Source organism: Buteo buteo, chromosome 9 (genome assembly GCF_964188355.1).
Source record: "Buteo buteo chromosome 9, bButBut1.hap1.1, whole genome shotgun sequence".
Taxonomy (NCBI): Eukaryota; Metazoa; Chordata; class Aves; order Accipitriformes; family Accipitridae; genus Buteo; species Buteo buteo.
The window spans coordinates 45,363,273-45,381,647 of record NC_134179.1 but is presented as its reverse complement, the minus strand read 5'-3'; the positions used below and the strand labels follow the sequence as shown (position 1 = coordinate 45,381,647).

At 73.8% G+C, this 18,375-nt stretch overlaps 1 protein-coding gene across 2 annotated transcripts; it reads right to left on the bottom strand.

Moving 5' to 3' along the window:
- Positions 1-1,072: 1,072 nt before the first annotated feature.
- Positions 1,073-14,692, bottom strand: THRA (thyroid hormone receptor alpha). 2 transcript variants are annotated; one of them, XM_075036515.1, is made up of 10 exons: positions 14,574-14,692; positions 8,709-8,770; positions 7,809-8,031; positions 6,331-6,392; positions 4,837-4,937; positions 4,602-4,749; positions 4,189-4,394; positions 3,631-3,777; positions 3,280-3,538; positions 1,073-2,183 (listed from the first exon to the last, which is right to left on the bottom strand). In XM_075036515.1, the coding sequence occupies exons 3-10, from the start codon at positions 7,859-7,861 to the stop codon at positions 1,933-1,935; spliced, it is 1,227 nt and encodes a 408-aa protein (XP_074892616.1). In that variant the 5' UTR covers positions 7,862-8,031; positions 8,709-8,770; positions 14,574-14,692; the 3' UTR covers positions 1,073-1,932. The 2 variants fall into 2 exon arrangements, with proteins under 2 accessions (XP_074892616.1, XP_074892615.1); XM_075036514.1 differs by having other exon boundaries at positions 7,809-8,012.
- Between the last annotated feature and the right edge of the window lie 3,683 nt (positions 14,693-18,375).

Here is an 18,375-nt window from a genome sequence, read left to right as displayed (position 1 = left end):
CCGGCGTCGCGCGGCCCCTGCCCGCAGCCCGAAGGCACGTGTTAAGGCCGGCGCTGGACGGCGCGCGGGGCAGGGCTCAGCGTGACCGCGGGCGGCGGGGGCCGGTGCTGCCGGTGGGGGGGGGGGGGTGGCGTGTGAATCCCCAAACCCTGTGCCCCCCCAGCGCTGGCGTTAGTGTTTCCCGGCACCAGCTCCTATTGCACAACCCGCCGCCGGTGCCGGCGCAGCCGTGTTCGCTGGGGGCCACGCCGGGACCCCCCCCCCCCAACCCCGTGCCGGACACCCGGGGTGAGAGTTTTAAGACATTTTGCACCAAGTGCAAAGCTGGCCTTGCTGCGAGGGGCCGAGGGCACCGTGACACCCCCCCACCCCGGCCGTGAGGGCACCCACGGGTGCCACGGCCCTGCCACGCCATGGCCCCACTGCACCCCCCCCGACCCGGCTGCAGGGGGTCTGGCGGGGTCCCCAGACACGACCCCCGTGGCGGGGGGCCGGGGTGTGGTGGGGAGCCCGGCCCGGCCCCCTGTGCCCAGGGTGGCGGGGGGAAGTGTCTCGTGTTGGGATTTCTGCTTTTAAACGACCCGTAAAAAGATTTTTTTTTTTAATTACAAAAATTATATATTTTATATATATTTATATATATATATATATATTAGCTTAGGTGGGCCCCGGCAGGCTGCCTGCCTCGCCGGCCGCCCCCCGGCCCGCGCCCCCCCTCGGCCTCCGCCTGAGGTAAGAAAAAATTCACAAACCTAAATTGGGGGGGAAAAAGGTGATAAAACCATTCCCGGGTGCCCCCGCTGCAGCCCTGCCCCCTGCCAAGCCGGGACCCCTGGCCCCCCCCCAGCCCCCCGCCGGCCCCCGCCGCAGCCTGGCCCCCCCCCCAGAGCAGGGGGGGCAGTTGGGGGGTGCAGCCCCCCCAAAGTGCTGCTGCCAGGGGGCTGGGGCAGTAGTGCAGTGGGGGCTGTGCGGGGTCCCGGGGGGGCACCCGCTGCCCCCCCCCCCCGCCGGCGCCTCTGGGGCCATTGCAACTCCTGACGGACACGACAAATAAACCCACGAGGACGAGGGGAAAAAACAACAAAAAAAGGACAACGGAAAAGGTGGGGGTGTGGGGGGGCGGCCGCAGCGGGTCCCCACGGCCCCCCCCCGGCGTCCCGCAGCGCCCACCATCCGCCGGCGCTTGGCACAAAATCATCTCCTCTCAGCCCAAAAAAAGACAGAGAAAACCAAAGCCCCGAATCTGGCCCCGAATCTGGGGGGGGGAACAAGTGTGCGGGGCAGGGGGGGCCACCCCAGCCGGGGCAGACCCAGAGGCCAGTGGGCTGGGGGGGGGGTGTCCACCAGCCCCGCGCCCCTATGGGCTGGGGTCCCCCTCGCCGCCGCTGTGCCCCCCATGCCCCCCACCCCGCTATGGGGGGGGGTCCTGGCCCCCCCCCCCCGCCCCCGCGCCGCTGCCCGGCCAAAAGTGCATGTGGCCGTGGCCCCCCCGGCCGGGGCAGCATCTCCCTGTGCAGCCCAGAGCCCCCTCCTCTCCTCTCCTCTGCTCTGCTCTTCCTCCTCCTCCTCCTCCTCCTCCTCCTCCTCTCCTTCCAAAGTGCAGTTAGTTTAATATTTTAGCCTCTCAGGGAGGGAAATAAATGCTTAAAAAATAATAATCTAAGAAGAGAAGGACAATAAAGGAAACGCTCGACCGTCGGGGCCCTTCCCTGTGCAAACAAACAAAATTCGTCAAGTCCTGGGGCGCGGGGGGGCGGCGGGGGGCGGCAGCCGTGGGGGGCACGGCGGGACCCCCACCCTGGGCGCAGCATCCCCCCGCCCTCGCCCCTGGGAGGAGGGGGGCAGGGATAAGAAAAATTTGGGGGGCGAAGGGGGGGGGGGGCGCGGAGCGGGGGTGAGGGGGCATGGAGGGGGGGGAAGGGGGTGGCAGCCCTACACCTCCTGGTCCTCGAAGACCTCGAGGAAGAGGGGGGGGAAGAGCTCGGTGGGACACTCCACCTTCATGTGCAGGAAGCGGCTGGCGTGGCAGGCGCCGATCATCCGCAGATCCGTCACCTTCATCAGCAGCTTGGGCCAGAAGTGGGGAATGTTGTGTTTGCGGTAGTTGATGTAGTGCTCGAAGGCCAGCAGGTACGTCTCCTGGCACTTCTCGATCTTCTCCACGCAGATCAGCCCCGTCCGGTCTGCGGGCACAGGGAGGCGGGCGTCCAGGGCGGGGGTTCGTCCTCCCGCAAGGCTGCGTGCCCCACGCACCCCCTCTCGGTGTTGGGGTGCCCGCCCCGTAGACCCCCTTCAGCCTGGCGCGGCTCCCCAGGACATCGAGGTGCTCGCCCCATGCGCCTTGTGCTGCTGGGCGCTGGGATGGGGGTGCCCACCCCTTGCACCCCCCAGCTGCAGCACTAGGGATCGGGGTGCCCAACCCTTGCACCCCCCAGCTGCAGCACTAGGGATCGGGGTGCCCACCCCTTGCACCCCCCAGCTGCAGCACTAGGGATCGGGGTGCCCAACCCTTGCACCCCCAGGCTGCACCATTAAGGATTAAGGTGCTCAGCCCTTGCACCCCCTGGCTGCAGCACTAGGAATTGGGGTGCCCACCCCTTGTACCCCCAGGCTGCTGTGGCACTGGGGATTAGGGTGCCCCCGCCTTGCACCTCTTCCAGACTGGCACAGCTCCCCCTGGCTCTGGGCATTACATTACTCACCCCATATCCCCCCCCCCCCCCACCTCATGCAGCCTGGCACAGCTCCCCAGGGCACTGGGAATTAGGGTGCTCACCCCACTTTCCTCCAGCACAGCCTGGCATAGCTGCCCGGGAGCATTCGGGTGCCCACCCCATGCACCCCCAGCTCCCAGGGCAGCGGGCATTTCAGTGCCCACCCTGGGAGCTCCCAGCTGTGCCCACCACCAAAGACTCCCAGCATCAAAGTGCCCAACCCCATGCACCCCAGGGCACTGGGCTGCCCACCCCATTTCCCCCCCCAAAGCCAGTGGGGCACAGTTTCCCCCAGGGTGCCCACCCCAGGATGCTGGGGGCTCCGGGCAGCAGGGTGCCCACCTCTTGCATCCCCAAGATGCTGGGGGCTCCGGGCATCAGGGTGCCCACCCAACACACCTCTAGGACATTGGGGGCTCCGGGCATTGGGGTGCCCGCCCAACACACCTCTAGGACATCGGGGTGCCCACCCCACGCGCCCTATGGTTCCCCAGGCACTGGGCACCGGGGTGCCCACCCCATTCCCCCCCTCACCAGCCCCGGGGGCGAACGCCGATGCCGCTACCTGAGGACATGAGCAGCACGGCCTGGAGCAGGGCCACCTCGGTGTCGTCCAGGTTGAAGGCAGAGAGGGACTTGCCCAGGTCGAAGATGGCATCGGAGACGACGCCGAGGCCGCCGTTCTTGAGCTGCTCCCGCTTGACGGCCATCTCCCCGCTGAGCGTCAGCGTCTCGCTCTCGGGGTCGTAGCGCACGGCCGCCCGCAGCGACATGATCTCCATGCAGCAGCCCTTCAGCAGGATGATCTGGTCTTCGCAAGGCAGCTGGAGGGGGGGAGACGGCGTCAGCGGTGTGGGGGGGGCGGAATTGCTGCAGCCCCGGCCCCAGCGCCCCTCCACCCCGGTCCCCCCCTTACCTCCGAAAACATGGGCAGTTTTTTGGCAAAGTCGACCACGCGGGTGATGGCCGGGGTGATGATTTTTGTAAACTCGCTGAACGCCTCCAGGTCGACTTTGTCCCCATCGGGCATGGAGGCCATGGGTGACTGGCCGATGTCCTCGGGCTGCGGGGACGGATGGTGGGGTTGGGGGGTGCGGTGTGACCTTGTGTGTGTCCCCCCTCGCCCAGGACCCCCATCGTGGCAGGGGGAAACCGAGGCAGAGCTGGGTGCAGGGCAGCAGCCAGGAGAGGGAGCTGTGTGCCAGCGCCGGCGCCAGGGCCAGGGCCACCCCTGCAGGGCACAGCTGTCCCCTTCGGTCACCGCTCACCCCTTAACCCTTCTGGGGGTGACGAGCTCAAGGACACCGGGCGACATCCCAAACCCCCAGCTCTGACCGCCCCCCCCCCCCCGGTGCAGGGGCACCCTGAGCGCTGCCTGCCATGCGTGCACCGAGCGTGCGGGTGCTCAGCTGAGACCGGCCAGGGAGGGGGGTCCGGGGCGGTGGCGGCTTCCCCCCATGCCCCGTGCCCTCACCAGGAATTTCCGCTTCTGCTTCCAGTGGCTGCCCTGGGCGTTGGTGCTGCGGTGGGCCTCCGTCACCACGTGGATCAGCTCCCACTCCTCCGCGCTGGGGTTGGGGCGATGCTGCAGCGACTTGATCATCTCCTCCTTCCGCCGCCGCTCCCGGTTCTCCTCGATCAGCTTCCGCTTCGCTACCCGCTTCGAGTCATCCAGCACCACTGCCGGGAGCCCCCCCGTCAGCCGGCACCCCCCACCCAGTGTGCCACGCATCCCGACCCCGCGGCTGCAGTGTGGTCCCCCCCCATGCCCGGCACCCAAACCTGCTCCTGCAGCTGCACCAAGCAGCCCGCCCCACGGCACCACGGGCTGTGCCGGGACCCCAACCCATCCCCACCGCACCAGCAGGTGCCCCCCCCTCCACTCACGGTCCATGGCCATGCCCACGGAGATGCACTTCTTGAAGCGGCAGAGCTGGCACTGGTTGCGGGTGATCTTGTCGATGACGCAGCAGCCATCGTACTTGCAGGAGTAAGTGGGGTGCAGGTTCTTCTGGATGGTCCGACGGAAAAAGCCCTGGGGACAGCGGGGTGGGAGACGATGGGGTGAGCCCCGGTCGGCCCCCCTGCCCACCCCCTGCCCGCCCACCCCCTGCCCTCTCACCTTGCAGCCCTCGCAGGTGATGCAGCGGTAGTGGTAGCCGGTGGCTTTATCCCCGCACACCACGCACTGTTCATCTTTGTCCAGGTAACTAGGGATGTACCCTGCGGGGCGCCGCGCGTCAGGGACCCCCGGCGCGCCCCGCCGCCGCGACCCCCCAACCCGTGCCTCAGTTTCTCCCTGCAGCAGCATCTGCCCCCGGCCCCGCCACCGCCCCCCGCCCTGCTGCGGGCAGCCCCGGCACGGGAAGGGTTAAAAGCTGGGGGGGTGGCTGGGGGGGAGCTGCCCGAGCCCCCCGCAGCAATAAAGCTCCCATTATCCGGCTCCCCAGCCGGCTGCGGGGGGGTGTCCCCGTCCCCCCCGGCACACAATGGCCCACTGTCCCCGCTATTGTCTGGGATCCCCCAGCCTGGCAGCCCCGGGGACCAGCCCCCCAACACCCCCCCCCCATCACTAGCTTCACGGGGAAACTGAGGCACGGAGCACCCACCACGAACGGGCGGTATCCCCGGCACCCCGACGTCCCCCCGGGATGGAGCGAACCCAGGCGTGGGGGCCCCGAGAGCCCACCCTGGTGCACTGTGGGTGCCAGATGTGGGGGGACCCGGGGTCCTTCGCCCCCCACCCAGAGCGGGGAGGGGTGCTGGGGGGGGGATGGGCTGGGAGCCGGACGCCTGGGTCCCTCCGGCGGCCCCTCCTCCCGCCCGGCAGGATCCCGCCGGCGCCGGCCGCTCCCCGCTGGGGAATGGGGCAGGGCTGGGGGGGCAGCGCCCGGCCGGGCCCCCCTTATCTCCCACCCCAGGGTGCTGCCGGTCCCGATAGCACCGCCTCGACCCACGGCCACGGGGTGCGGGAGGGGAACGGGCACCCCACGGGGACACGGGGTGCTCGGGGTCCCGGTGGGGATGTGGGGTGCTGGGGACCCTGTGGGACCCGGCAGGGATGTGGGGTGCTGGGGGGGGGGGGCGGGAGAATGGGGTTCCCGGGGGACCCTGGGGTGCCCGGCAGGGACGCGGGGTGCCCGTGGGATGCAGGCAGGATGCGTGGTGGCTGCGGAACTCCGTGAGGACGTGGGGTGTCCAGCAGAAACGTGGGGTGCCCGTGGGACCCTGCAGGGATGTGGGGTGCTGGGGGGGTGGCCAGGGGAGTGGGGTGGCCAGGGGATCCTGGGGGACGCAGCAGGGATGTGGGGTTCCCGGGGCACCCTGGGGTGCCTGCGTGGTGCCCGCGGAACCTGCTGAGGACGTGGGGTGCCCAGGGGACACGGGGGTGCCCGGCAGGGACATGGGGTGCCCGGGGGGACCCAGTGGGGTCCAGCAGGGATGTGGGGTGCTGAGGGGGGGCCAGGAGAATGGGTTGTCTGGGGGACCCAGCAGGGACGTGGGGTGCCCGTGGGATGCAGGCAGGACGCGTGGTGCCCGCGGAACCCGGTGAGGACGCGGGGTGCCTGGGGGGGCCCGGGGGTGCCCGGCAGTGCCGGGGGGGGGGAGCCCGTACCTGACATGCTGCTCTTCACCAAACATTGGCTGCTCTTTCTTTTGCGCTTGCCATCCAGCCACCTGCGGGAGGGGGCCGGGCTGGGACCGAACCCCCCGGCCCCCCCCGCACCCCCGGCCCCCACCCGCAGCTGGGAGGTGGTGGGCACCCCTCACCCGGGGGTCCCGGGGGGGGGGGCAGGGGCGATGCCACGTGTGGGGTCACGGCACTGGGGTGCCAGGACACGGACCCATGGGGGTGGCGGGGGGGGACACACGGGACACGACACCCCTGGGGACCCCCGACCCGGGACACGGCATCGCCCGGGGGGCGCTGAGCCGGGGCTGGGGGGGGGATACGGGGGGGGGGGAGGGGGAGAGGGAAGGGGGGGAGGGGAAGGGAAAGGGTGTCGGGTGGGGGAGGGGAAGGGAAGGGGGTGGAGGGTGGGGGAGGGGCAGGGAAGGGCTGGGGGAGGGGAGGGTGGGGGAGGGGCTCATTTACAGTCAAAGACAAAATGTCCTTTTGGCTCAGCGGGGAAGTGACATCAGAGGGGCTCAGCCAATGGCGGGCGGCGGGGGTCCGCGCCTCGCCCGCACGGCACCAGCCCATTGGCGGAGCCGCCTGGCACGGCCGGGCCGGGGGGGGGTCCGACGCCACGGGGATGGGCACCTGCGGGTCGGGCTGGGGAAGGGGGGGGGGGTCCCGCACCCAGGGGCGACCCCTCAGCTCCCCCCCACCCCCCCGCCGGGGTCCGGCGCGGGGGGGTCCCGGGCTCCAGCCCAAGGTGACCCCGGGGCTGGCTCCCCCCGGGGCACGTGAGAGCGGGTGGCCCTCCCGAAATAGCCCCGGGACAGGGTGGCCCGAGGGGCCCCGGCCGGGGAAGGGGGCGGCTGGGAGAGGTCCCCGCGGGGGCACGGGCACGAGTGGGGGACGACACACGGGCATGGGCACGCGCGGGGGACACCCGGGGCACGGGGGGGGGGAACCCGGGGAACGGGGACACATGGGACACACAGGGCACGGGGACACCCGGGAGGTGGGGACGCAGGGGGACGCGTGGGGCACGGACACATACACGGCCACGTGGGGATGCACGGGGACACGCGGGGCATGGGGACGCGTGGGGCATGGACACCTATATGACCACGCGGGGATGCACGGGGACACGCGGGGCATGGGGACGCGTGGGGCATGGACACCTATATGACCACGCGGGGATGCACGGGGACGCATGGGGCATGGACACCTACACGGCCACGCGGGGATGCACGGGGACATGTCGGGCATGGGGACACGCTGGGCACGGGGACACTTGGGGACACGCGAGGATGCGCAGGGCATGGGGCCACGCAGGGCACGGACGTGGACGCGGCCACGCAGGGACACACGGGGAGGGGGACGCAGGGCATCAGCGCGCGCAGGGTGTGGGGACACGAGGGACAATGCGACGAGGGGGCTGCGGCAGCAGTGCCGGCGTGGGCACGGGGCGGGGGGCTCACCGGGTGTCCTCTGGCTCCGACAGCGGGTCCAGGGTGCTGGGCTTCTGTTCCATTCACCGCAATTCCATCAAGGAGCGCTCAGCACCGACCGAGTGGGCTCTGCCACCGGTGCCACGCGCGGGGGGGCCACGGCGGGGGGCTACGATGCGCGCCCCATGGCGCCCGCTTCAGTGCTCAGCTCCACGCAGCATCCCTGGCCGGACCCTGCCGAGACAAACCGCGGCTGAAGCCGGACCCCCGGTGAGGGGGGGCCGAGGGCTGCAGACCTGGGCGGCCCCCCCCCCGGGAGCTCGCACCGCAACGTGGGGCTGGGTGAGAGCACGCGAGGGGTGCGGGAACACGTGGAGCGTGCGAGAGCGTGCAGGAGCGAGCAGAGCTGGGTTGAGAGCGTGAAGGGTGTGCAAGGCCGTGCGGAGCGTGCGACGGCGCGCAGGGCGCGCAGGGCTGGGCGAGAGCACGAGGGACGTGCAAGAACACGTGGAGGGAGCCAGGCCCTGCAGGGTGCGTGCAACAGCACGCGGGGCTGGGCGAGAGCGTGCGGGGAGTGCGACAGCGTGCACGGGTGTGCAAGAGCGTGCACGGGTGTGCGAGGCTGGGCGAGAGCGTGCAGGGCGTGTGAGCGTGCCCAGGTTGCACGAGAGTGTGCACGGGTGGGTGTGCGAGAGCGTGCATGGGTGTGCAGGGCTGTGTGAGTGGGCGGGGAAGGACAGGCACACGCGCGGGTGACAGCGGGTGCCGCACCCAGCCGTGGGGCAGGGCCGGGGGGGCCCCCCCCAAGCAGTGGGGGGAGCCTTGGGGGTGCCCAGGGCGGCCCCCCCAGACGCTGCGCCAGGGGCCCAGGCTGAGCCCCAACGCATTCGCCACATGCGTGCCCCCCCCTCCCCCGGGGGGGAGACTTACGGGGCGGGGGGCGCCGGGGGGCCGGGGGGGGGGCCCGGGCGATCCTTCCTCTGCGAGCTCTCCTGCGGCAAAGACACGGCACAGTGGGGCCAGGGCGTGGGCAGCATCGGGGGCACCCCCTGCCCCCCGACGGCTGCAAACCCCCGTGATGGGGAAACCAAAGCACGACCCCGGCAGACCCCCCCCCGCCCCAGGTTCCACGTCCCCATGGGTGCCCAGCACCCGCCCTGCAACACCCGCAGCACCCCAGCGGGACCGGGGGGGGCCCGCCTGCGAGCACCCCCCGTGAACCGCTGTTGACCCTCCCCGGCACAGGGGTGCGTGGGGGTGCGGGGGGCCCCCGGGCCGCGCCGGGGGGGGGGCGTGGGGCTGTGCCGGGCGCTGTGCCCGGCCCTCGGGCTCCTCCGCTCCGTGCGGGGACAGGCAGAAAGTAGGTCACGTTTGTCTTGGCCGCGGCAGAAATTCCTCCGGCGGATTTAAAACGCAGCGGCCGGGGCTCGGCTGCGCCCGGCCATCCCCCCCCCACACCCCCCCTCTGCCCCGGCACCCCCACGCCGCGGGGTGCCCCGGTCCGGCCCCCTGGCCCCCCTCCAGCCGGGGATGCCCGGGCAGCATCGGGATGGGGGCGAGGGATGCTGCACCCATGGGCGCACGTCGACACCCCACCCATGGGCGCGTGTGATGCATGGGGGGGGGGGGTGTCACACGAGGGGTCTCCGCGGACCCCCAGGCACGTGCCCCGGGGTGGGGGTCCATCGCCCGCCTCTGCGGGGAAACCGAGGCACCGCAGGGCACCCCACGATCCCCCCGGTCCTCTCCCCACCTCGGGGAGCTCGGGGGGGGGGGCCGGGGCTCCTCACCACAGCTCCAGGCCAGGCTTTGGGGCCGGCCGCCAGCGGTACCTATAGAGCTGGGGCGGTGCGGCCGGGGGCTGCAGCAAATGTTTGTTCCATATGGGAACGGCGCGCGCGGAGACTTCCAAGTATAGGCACTGGCAGCGCGCCAGGGCTGTGCGGCCCCGCCGGGCACCGGCCCCCCCGCCGCCCCCCACCCCCCCTTCCCCCGGGACCCCGCGCGCCAGCAGAGCCCCGACCCCGCTCGGTGCACGTGTGGGGGCCGGGGCGCATCGCCGCCACGGCGAAGCTGGCACGGGCCGGGACGCAGGGCGCTCCAAAACACGGCAACGGCGTGAGCTCGGCCGCCGCTGCCTCAGTTTCCCCGCTGGGGCGGCCTGGCCGGCGAGCGGTATCGAATTAGAGGGGCTTAGGGTAAAGCCCGGGCTGAGCGCCGCTAAGTCGGGGCTCGCCCGCGCCAGCGAGCGTCCCCGTCAGCCCCCGCCGACACCCCCGGGGATCGCCGGCACCCAGCGCCCGGCCGAGCCCGCGATGCCGCTCCAGGAACCGGCGCTCGAGGAATCCTGGGTGCGCTGGGGCGGCCCAGACAGACAGACAGACAGACACGGGAGGCGGCTCTCCTCCTCCCGCGGGACACGTGCGATGAGTGCGGTCGGGTCTCAGTCCCCCGCACGGCTCCCTGTGCCAGGCGGCACCCCAACCCGCGCCTCCCCAACCAGGTGCGGGGCTGGGTGGGAGCGGGGCGGCAGCCGGCGGGGGCCCCCACCCTGCACCCCCCCCAGCCCCAGCCCCACGCCCAGGGGAGCGTTTCTGCTGAGTCGGGTGGTTGCAGGCGACGGAAAACAACCTGGGGGCAAAGTCCAGGGCTGGGCCGCCGGCGGGAGCCACCTCACCCCGCGGGGGGCACCCAGCACCCCGCTCCCCAGGGACGCCACCCCCGGGGACCCCCCTGGGACGGGGACCGCAGCCTGGGGGACAGCCCTCCACAAAGGCACCGGCCGCCTCCACGCAGCCAGACACGGGTGCCGGGTACCGGGGAGGCCCCACGGGGACACCCGTCGGTGTCCCTGCCCCCCCGAGACAGATGGACTCCGGGGGTCCCGGGTGCCCCCTCCCCCCGCCCAGCTGCCAGCTGGGTCAGGGAGGTGAGGGCCTAAGCGCTTTAGCCAGGGTGCCAATTAGCGCGATTAGCGCGGGCTGGGGGCAGGGTGCCGCGGGCAGACCCGCCAGCCCCACGCTCGCCGGACACCGGCACGCGATGCCCGGCTGTGCAGGCAGCGGCACGGCAGACGCCGGGGCAGCACCGCTCTGCCCCAGCCAGAGAAACCCTGGCTGCACCGGCTGGCAGGACAGTGCCATGGGAGCGTGGCCAAGCGTGGGAGCACCTGCCGTGGCACGGCTGGCGGCACCCGGCACACGCCGGTGCCCATGTGTGCTTGCTGCGCCCGGTGCCGCGCACGTGTCTTCGCCCGGTGCCATATGCTCACCCCACACCTCTGCCGGTTGTGTGGCACCCTATGCCCAGTGCCACGCGGTGCCTAGTGCCACAGGGTGCCCGGTGCCGTGGGGCACGCATGGCAGTGCGTGGCGGGGCTGGCGTGCCGGGAGGCTGCAGGAATCCCAGGCATGTGCAGCAGCTGGGCAGCCTGAGCGCGGGGGATGCCATGAGCCTGACATCAGGGCAGCCCACCCTGTGCCACGGGGGACCCGCGTGGTGCCCGCTCCCCACACACAGGGGGTCCGGGCTGTGCCACGGTACGGGCTGGCCGAGCCCGGGTCCGCGTCCTCCCCGTGGCTCGGCGGCTCACGGAAACCACCACCTGAGCGAGGGCAGGCGGCCACGGGGACGGTGACCTGCCCCGGCACTGACCGGGCACATGCAGGCCGCCGCGGCCTTGTGCTTCCGACGGGTCCTGGATCGCCGCTGCGGAGACCTGTGCCACGACCCCGACCCCTGCCTGGCCCCGCAGCCACCACGAACCCCAAGGGACTCTCGGTGCTGTTAAGTCCAACTGAGGCCACGCCGGTCACTACTTGCCGCAGCACCCGAGCGCGCGGCCGGGACGAGGCAGCGGCCCCGGCTCTGCTCCCCCCACCCTGCTTGGCTGCTTTCAGCCGTGCCTCGGTTTCCCCATCCCGGTGGGGCCGCCGGCGGGGAGCTGCTCGGCAGAGGAAGAGCCACGGTGCCACTTCCCCCAGCACCGTGCCCCTCGTGCCAGCGCGGCAGGACGCGACCGGATCCCTGTGCCGCCCGCTCCTCCTGGCCACAAAGGATGCCCAGCGGGGCCCCCCCCGGGCACCTGGCGTGTGCCGAGTGCCCACGGTCTCAGCTCGCTGGGGTGGCTGCGGGTCCCGAGCCCCGTGGGGTGCCCCCGTCCCTGGGGAGGCTGTGCCGGGACGCCGGGGAGCTATTCTCAGCGCTGGGAGCTTGGCACGGGGATGGGGATGTTTCTAAATCGGGGGCTCCAGTTCACGTGCACCGGGACGCGGGGGGGGGTGCTGGGTTCTCTCCCCGGGGGCCCCACTGACGGCGGGGGGGACGCGGCCGTCACCTGGCCACGAAGTGCCCGGGGTCAGCACCGACGGCGGGACACGGGAACCGGCACCGAGCCCGTCCGGGGGGTGTCCGTCCCACCCGGGGATGGGACACGGGGGACGGTCCCCGCGGCCACCGGACCCTGCCCGGCCGAGGGTCCGCAGTGACGGGGTCACCTCCCTGTGACACCGCCCCGGGGGGTCCCGTCCCCCACCCGCGCCCCCCCCCCGCCCGCATCCAGCCTGCGCGGGGCCCCGGGCATCCTGCCCGCGCCCGCCTTCGCCTTCACCGCATCCCCCCCCCCCTCCTCCGCCTCCTCCTGCTCCCCCCACCCCGTCGTCCCCCCCCCCGCCTGGAAGGGGACCCAGGCGTCCGGCCCCGCCCCCGCGCTCCACCGCGCACCGGCGGCTGCGCGGGGTCCGGCGGGGCCGGGGGGGGGGGGGGGAGAATTGGGGGGGGGGGGGGGCGCGGGCTGGGACCCCCGGCCCGGCGGCTGCTCCAGGCTTTGCCGGCAGCCGCGCTCGCTGTCCCGGGAAAGTGCGCGGCGGGGCGGGGAGCGGAGCTGGCGGGGAGGAGGGGGGGGCGCTTCCTGGAGCCGCCGCCGCCGCCCCCCCGGGATGGGAAGGGGATTGGGGGTGCGGGCGCAGCACCCCCCCCACCCCTATCCGCAGAGCCCCGGGAGTGCCCGGCCTTTACCGTGCGTTCCTCCCTTCCCCGGACCCCCGCCCGCGGGGCTGCCACGCCGCGGTCCCGCGAAGGTCACGGCCGCGGCCGGGTGTGGGGGGGGGGATGTCAGACGGGGACCCCCGCCCGGGACACCCCACCCCCGCCGCTGGCCCGAGCCAGCATTGCGGGGGGGGGGACGACACACACACACGCAGCCGCACGGATGGGGGATGCGCCGCGCCCCCACCCTGCGCCAAGACCCCCGGGCGGGGGAGCCCCCCCCCCTAAAACCGGTTCCACCGGGGCTCGCCCGCGCCTCACGCCGGCCCCGGTTCCCCGTCTCCCCGCCCCGCCGGAGCCCCCTGGGGTCCCCGGTGCCGACGGGGGTCAGGCGGGGTGAGGCGCAGCCCCGGCCCCCCCCCGCGGCCGGTGCCGGCGGTGTCAGCCCCGCGGTCCCGGGGGTCACGGCGGCGGCCGCGGCTGAAGGTCGGCGCGGGGCCGCCGCCTCGGCCGGGCCGGCGGGGGACGTCGAACCGGAGGCCCACGGCAAGGCCGGCCGGTCCCGGGGTGACCTTGGCCGCGGCTGCCCTGCCTCAGTTTCCCCGCTTCGCACGGGGCGGGGGGGGGGACGACACGACGCACCAGAGCCCGGCCGGGAGAGCAGCCCGCGCCCCGCCGGTGGCACCGGGACCGCCGCACCCCGGGCAGGATCCGGCCCCCTCCCGGGGTTGGGGAGGGGGGAGAAAGCGGCGGTCCGCGCCCCCCCCCCACCCCGTGGGGAGGGGACCCCCCCGCCACGCCCCGCACCCCGCTCGGCGGGGGCAGCCCGGGGGTGCGGGGCCGGAGCCCCCCCCCCACACCCCACCCGGGGACGTTCCCCGTTGCCCCCGCCCCAACCGGGAGCGGCCGAACCGCCCCCCCGTCCCCCCTCCCCGCGCTCTGCTCCCGGCGCAGAAAAAAAATAATAATAAAAAAAAAATTAAAAAAAAAAAAAATCGCAGGCATTCCTGCCGCCGCTGCCGGGAGCGGGCGGGGACGGCCACGGGGCACGGCCACGGCCCCCCCACGCACCCACCACCACCGCCACCCCCCCCGCGATAGGGCCACGGCCTGCCCACGGCACGGCCCCGCGACCTGCCCACGGCGCGGCCCCGCACCCGTCACCGCAGAGCCACGCCGCCGCCACGGCCCGGGCCCACGGGCCCCCGCCACGCCACGGCCACGCAGCAGACGCGGGGCCGGGGGGCCACGGCGCTACGGGCGGGCGGGGGAGCTGCCCGCCGTGCTCGGCCCCCCCCCTCCCCGGGTCCGTTCCTTCTCCCCCCCCCCCCACCGGCCGTGGCGTGGCGTGGCGGGCGGTGGGCAGCGGCCGTGCCCCGCTCTGCAGCAGCCGGGGGGGGGGGGGGGAGCGGCGCGGGGCCCCCCCCCTCCGGCCCCACGGCGGGACGCGGCCCCCCCCGGGCCCCCCGCCCCCCGCCAAACGCCCGGATTTTTCAAGAAAAATATTTACCCGTGTTTTTCCTCCCGGTGCGCGCTCGGGCCAGGCCACCCCCCCCCCCCTCTCCCCGCCGCTCCCCACTCCTCCCCGCGGCTCCCGGCTCCCCCCGGTCCCCCCCTCCCTTCTCCGCCGCCCCCCCCCAACCCCCCCACTATTGCACGCACCGAACTGCGCCCGGGCTCAGCCGGGGGCGCCCGGGGCGGGAGGGGGGGGGGGGCCGAGGCGAGGAGGGGGGGGCCCCCCGCGGCCGGCGGTAAACAAGCGGGGCTGCGACGGGGGGGCGGGCGGCGGGGTCCCCGCTCGGGCCGTACCTGGGCGGCGGCGGTGGCGGCGGCGGGCGCGGAGCGGAGCGGAGCGGAGCGGGGCGCAGCGGCGGCGGCGGCGGCGGCCGACGGCGCCTGGCTCCTCCCCCGGCCCCGCCGCGCCGCCCGCCCGCCCGCTCCGCCGCGGCCGCAGCCCCCTCCGCCGGCCGCAGCCGCTCCCTGCACCCGCCGCGCCCGCCCCACCGACCCCCGCGTGGGGGGACCCACGGGGGGGGGGGGGAGGCCGCGGGAAAGGGACGCATACACACACACATACACACCCCACGGGACGGGGACGGGGGGGCGAGGATGGTGCCCGTGGACGGGTGGAGATGGTGCGCGGGGAGGGGGGCCGGGACGGTGCCCGCGGGGGTGCCGTGACAGCGGGGACAGGGGGTGATGCCCGCAGGGGTCGCGGGGTCTGTACCGGAGGGGGGAGCTGGGGACGGTGCCCGCCCGGGCCCGGGGACGATGCCCGTGGCAGGGTGGGGACGGTGCCCACGGGAGCCGGGGACGGCGCCCGCAGGGATGCGGTGACGGTGGCGGTGGGGTGCCCACGAGGGTTGGGGACAGCACCCAGGGGTAGCTGGGGAAGGTGCCCACGGGGCCGCGGGGGTGAGGCCCGTGGGGTGGTGGAGGCGGTGCCCACAGGGACCGGGGACGGTGTCCCCGGGGATGCGGTGAGAGTGACAGCGGGGACTGGGGACAGCGCCCACGGGAGTTTGGGGACGGCACCCTAAAGTGGAGCCGGAGCCGGCGCCCACGGGAGGCCTGGGGACGGTGCCCACCGCCGGGTGGGGATGGTGCCCACGGGGGGCGAGGATAGCGCCCACGGGGATGCAGTGACAGTGCCAAGGGGGACGGGGGACGGTGCCCGCCGGCGTTGGGGACAGCACCCGGGGGGGCCGCAGGGACAGTGTCCGTGGTGGGGCGGGGATGGTGCTCACGGGGGTCAGCACCCACGGCGAGCGGGGACGGTGCCCACGGGGCGGGGGCCCAGCCCGGTCCCGGTGCGGCGACACACAGACGGCACGGGGTGGTGGGGGGGGGGAGCCCAGCCGGCCCCGCACCGCCCCGGGCACGATCCGGTCCCACGGGGCACCCAGCACCCGCGCGGCGGGTGGGCCCTGCCCCTGCGCCCCCCCCCGGGAGGGTGGGGGGCCACGGGGGGGCGGGATCCGCCGTGGGGCCGTGGGTGGCGGCGTGCACCGGGGGCGCGGGGGGGGGGGCTCACTGGGGAGGGTGCTGGGGGTCCCCCCCCGGCAGCACCCCAACCCGCCCGTCCCACCCCACCTCCTTCCCAGCAGTCCCTGCGCCCAGCCCCCCCCCGGACTACACATCCCATCATGCCCGGGTTTAAAGGGCCGCTGCCGTGTGTCCCCCCCCCCGCCCCGGGCACCGCAGCTCGGTCCCGGGACCCCCGGGGGGCTCGGTTTGGCCGATCCCCCCCCCCCCAGCCCCGTGGTCCGCCTCTCCCCGGGCTGCACCGGCAGGGCGGTGGCACCCAGGGGACAAGGGTACTCAGGGGACACGGGGGGAGGGCAGGGATGGGGGTCCCCAGGGGATGGGGGTCCCCAGGGGATGGGGATAAGCGGGGCGCGGCTGCACCCAGGGGAGGAGGAGGGCGCTCAGGGGACAGTGGCTCTCAGGGCACGGTGGTGCCCAGGGGATGGGGACAGCGAGGGGATGGGGACAGCGAGGGGATGGGGGTACCCGCGGGATAGGGGTACCCAGGGCATGGGGGTACCCAGAGGATGGGGGTACCCAGGGGATGAGGGTCCCCGTGGCACGGTGGTGCCCAGAGCAGACCCCATCCTCTGCCCCGCGTCTGAGGGCAGAGTGACAGCCTGGGCTGCTGGTGGGTGTCCCGCACCCATGGTCCCCATGGTCCCCCTGGTCCCACTGGTCCCTCGCTCCCCCCGGCCCCTGTGCTGTCCCCGGTCCCCATAGCCCCACGGTCCCCGTGGCCCCCCTGGTCCCATGGTCCCCGTGACCCTCCTGCTCCCCGCAGCACCCCGGGACCCCCATTCCCACGGCCGGCGACAGCCAGGGTGCCAGCGTGGCAGGGGCAGGGTGGCGGCACCCCCAGCCCGGCCCCCGCCTGTACCGTACACTTTATCCTCGGCAAACACGGCGCGTCTGCGGCCACCCCCTCCGCAACGCCGTCTGCCCGCGATAAGGCCCTGGCCAGAGCTGAGCTCGTCTGCCCCCGGCCCACCGGCCTCGGCCACCTCAGCACAACGCCGTGTCCCCAGCTCCCCCCGCCCGCGGCCGCCCAGCACCCTCCATCCCAAGGGGGAAACTGAGGCAGGGCTGGGGTTCACCTGCAAACCCTCCGGGGTGTGGAGGGATGCGTCTCCCACCCATCGCCAGCCCCCCGTTCCCCTGGGATGACCCTGTGAGTTGCCCCCAGTGCCACCCCCGGGTCTCTCTGTGTGTCCCCCCCCTCCCCGGGGCAGGGTGGGAACCCCACACCCTGTGGCAGACCCCGAGCTGGGGGGGACGAGGGAAGTAGAGGGGCTGCGTTGCTCTCGGGGTGCAACGCAGTCGGCCGGAATGAGCTCATTAAAATTCATCCCACTGCTCTGCGGCGCGGAGCCGCTATATATAGCCCGAGCCCGGCGGCATGGCCGAGCTGGGCCCCCCCAGGCCCCCCGGCAAGGGGGTGACGCTGGGTGCAACACGGGTGCCTGCATCCCCAGTGTCGGAGGCCCCCGTGGGGCAGCACCGGCCACCGGCCGGGGGTCCGGGTGTCCCCATGGGGGTGTCCCCCATCCCAGGCTGTGTGCGTCGTCTGTGTCCCCCCCCCTTGCCTTCCCACTGGGAACCCCTCCTGGGAATCAAATCCTTCACACCCCATCAAACACCGGCACAAGCGGGTGGGAACCGGCACCGGGGGGTCCTGGCTGTCCCTATTACCCCGTGGGAAGGGGAAGCCCCCCGCGCCGGCCCCCGCTTGCCCCCCGCCTGCCCCCGGCTCTGGGAACGGCCTCGGCCCCTTCCGGCCCCCCCTCGGCCCCGGGGCTGGAGGCAGCTGGGCCGGGGCGCCCTGCCAAGGCCGGGGCGATGGGACGAGGCCTCGACGCCTTCCCCCCCCCCCCACGCCGGCCGCCCCCGCTCTGGGCCGGGGGGGGCTGGGACCCCCATAGCACATCCCACAGTCCTTCCGACCCCCCCAGCCCCCTCCCCCAGGCCCAGGGTTCGTTTTGGGGGTTCTTTGCCATGGGGGGGGGGGGGATGATGTTGTCCAGGGGGGCTCCTCCGGTCCCCTCCCAGCTACCCACGGAGCCCCCACGGTCGCCGGTTCTCCCCACCCGCCAGCTGTGGGGAGCGGGACCCCCACCCCCCCCCGGCACAGGAAATCACTCCTCATGAATAGGGGCCGTGTGTGTCCCCCCCCCCGGCTGCCGGGGCCCCTCGCCGGCTGGGCAGCCGCTCGCCCGCCTAATCCCGGCCCCGGCGCGGGGGGATTTGCAGCGCCCCGGCCCCATGAATGATTCACTGGGGGATTAAGGGGCCTCGGAGCCCCCCCCACCCCCCCCCCGCTCCGAACAGAGCCGGCAGAGATGGGGGCCAGCGGTCCCCCCTCCCCACCGGAGCCCCCACCCCATGGTGGCACCTCCGGGCACCCCTGCACCCCAGGGGGCTTCACCCCGCTCCTGGAGCCACGCAGGGTTCCCGTGCCTGCAGATTGGGGGGATGCTGGGGGGGGCCGCAACCCCCCCATCCCCCCAAGCCCCGCTCCCCATCCTCCCGTTGCCGTGGCGATGGCTGGAGGCAGCCGTGGGGGATATTTTTAGCTGCTGGTACC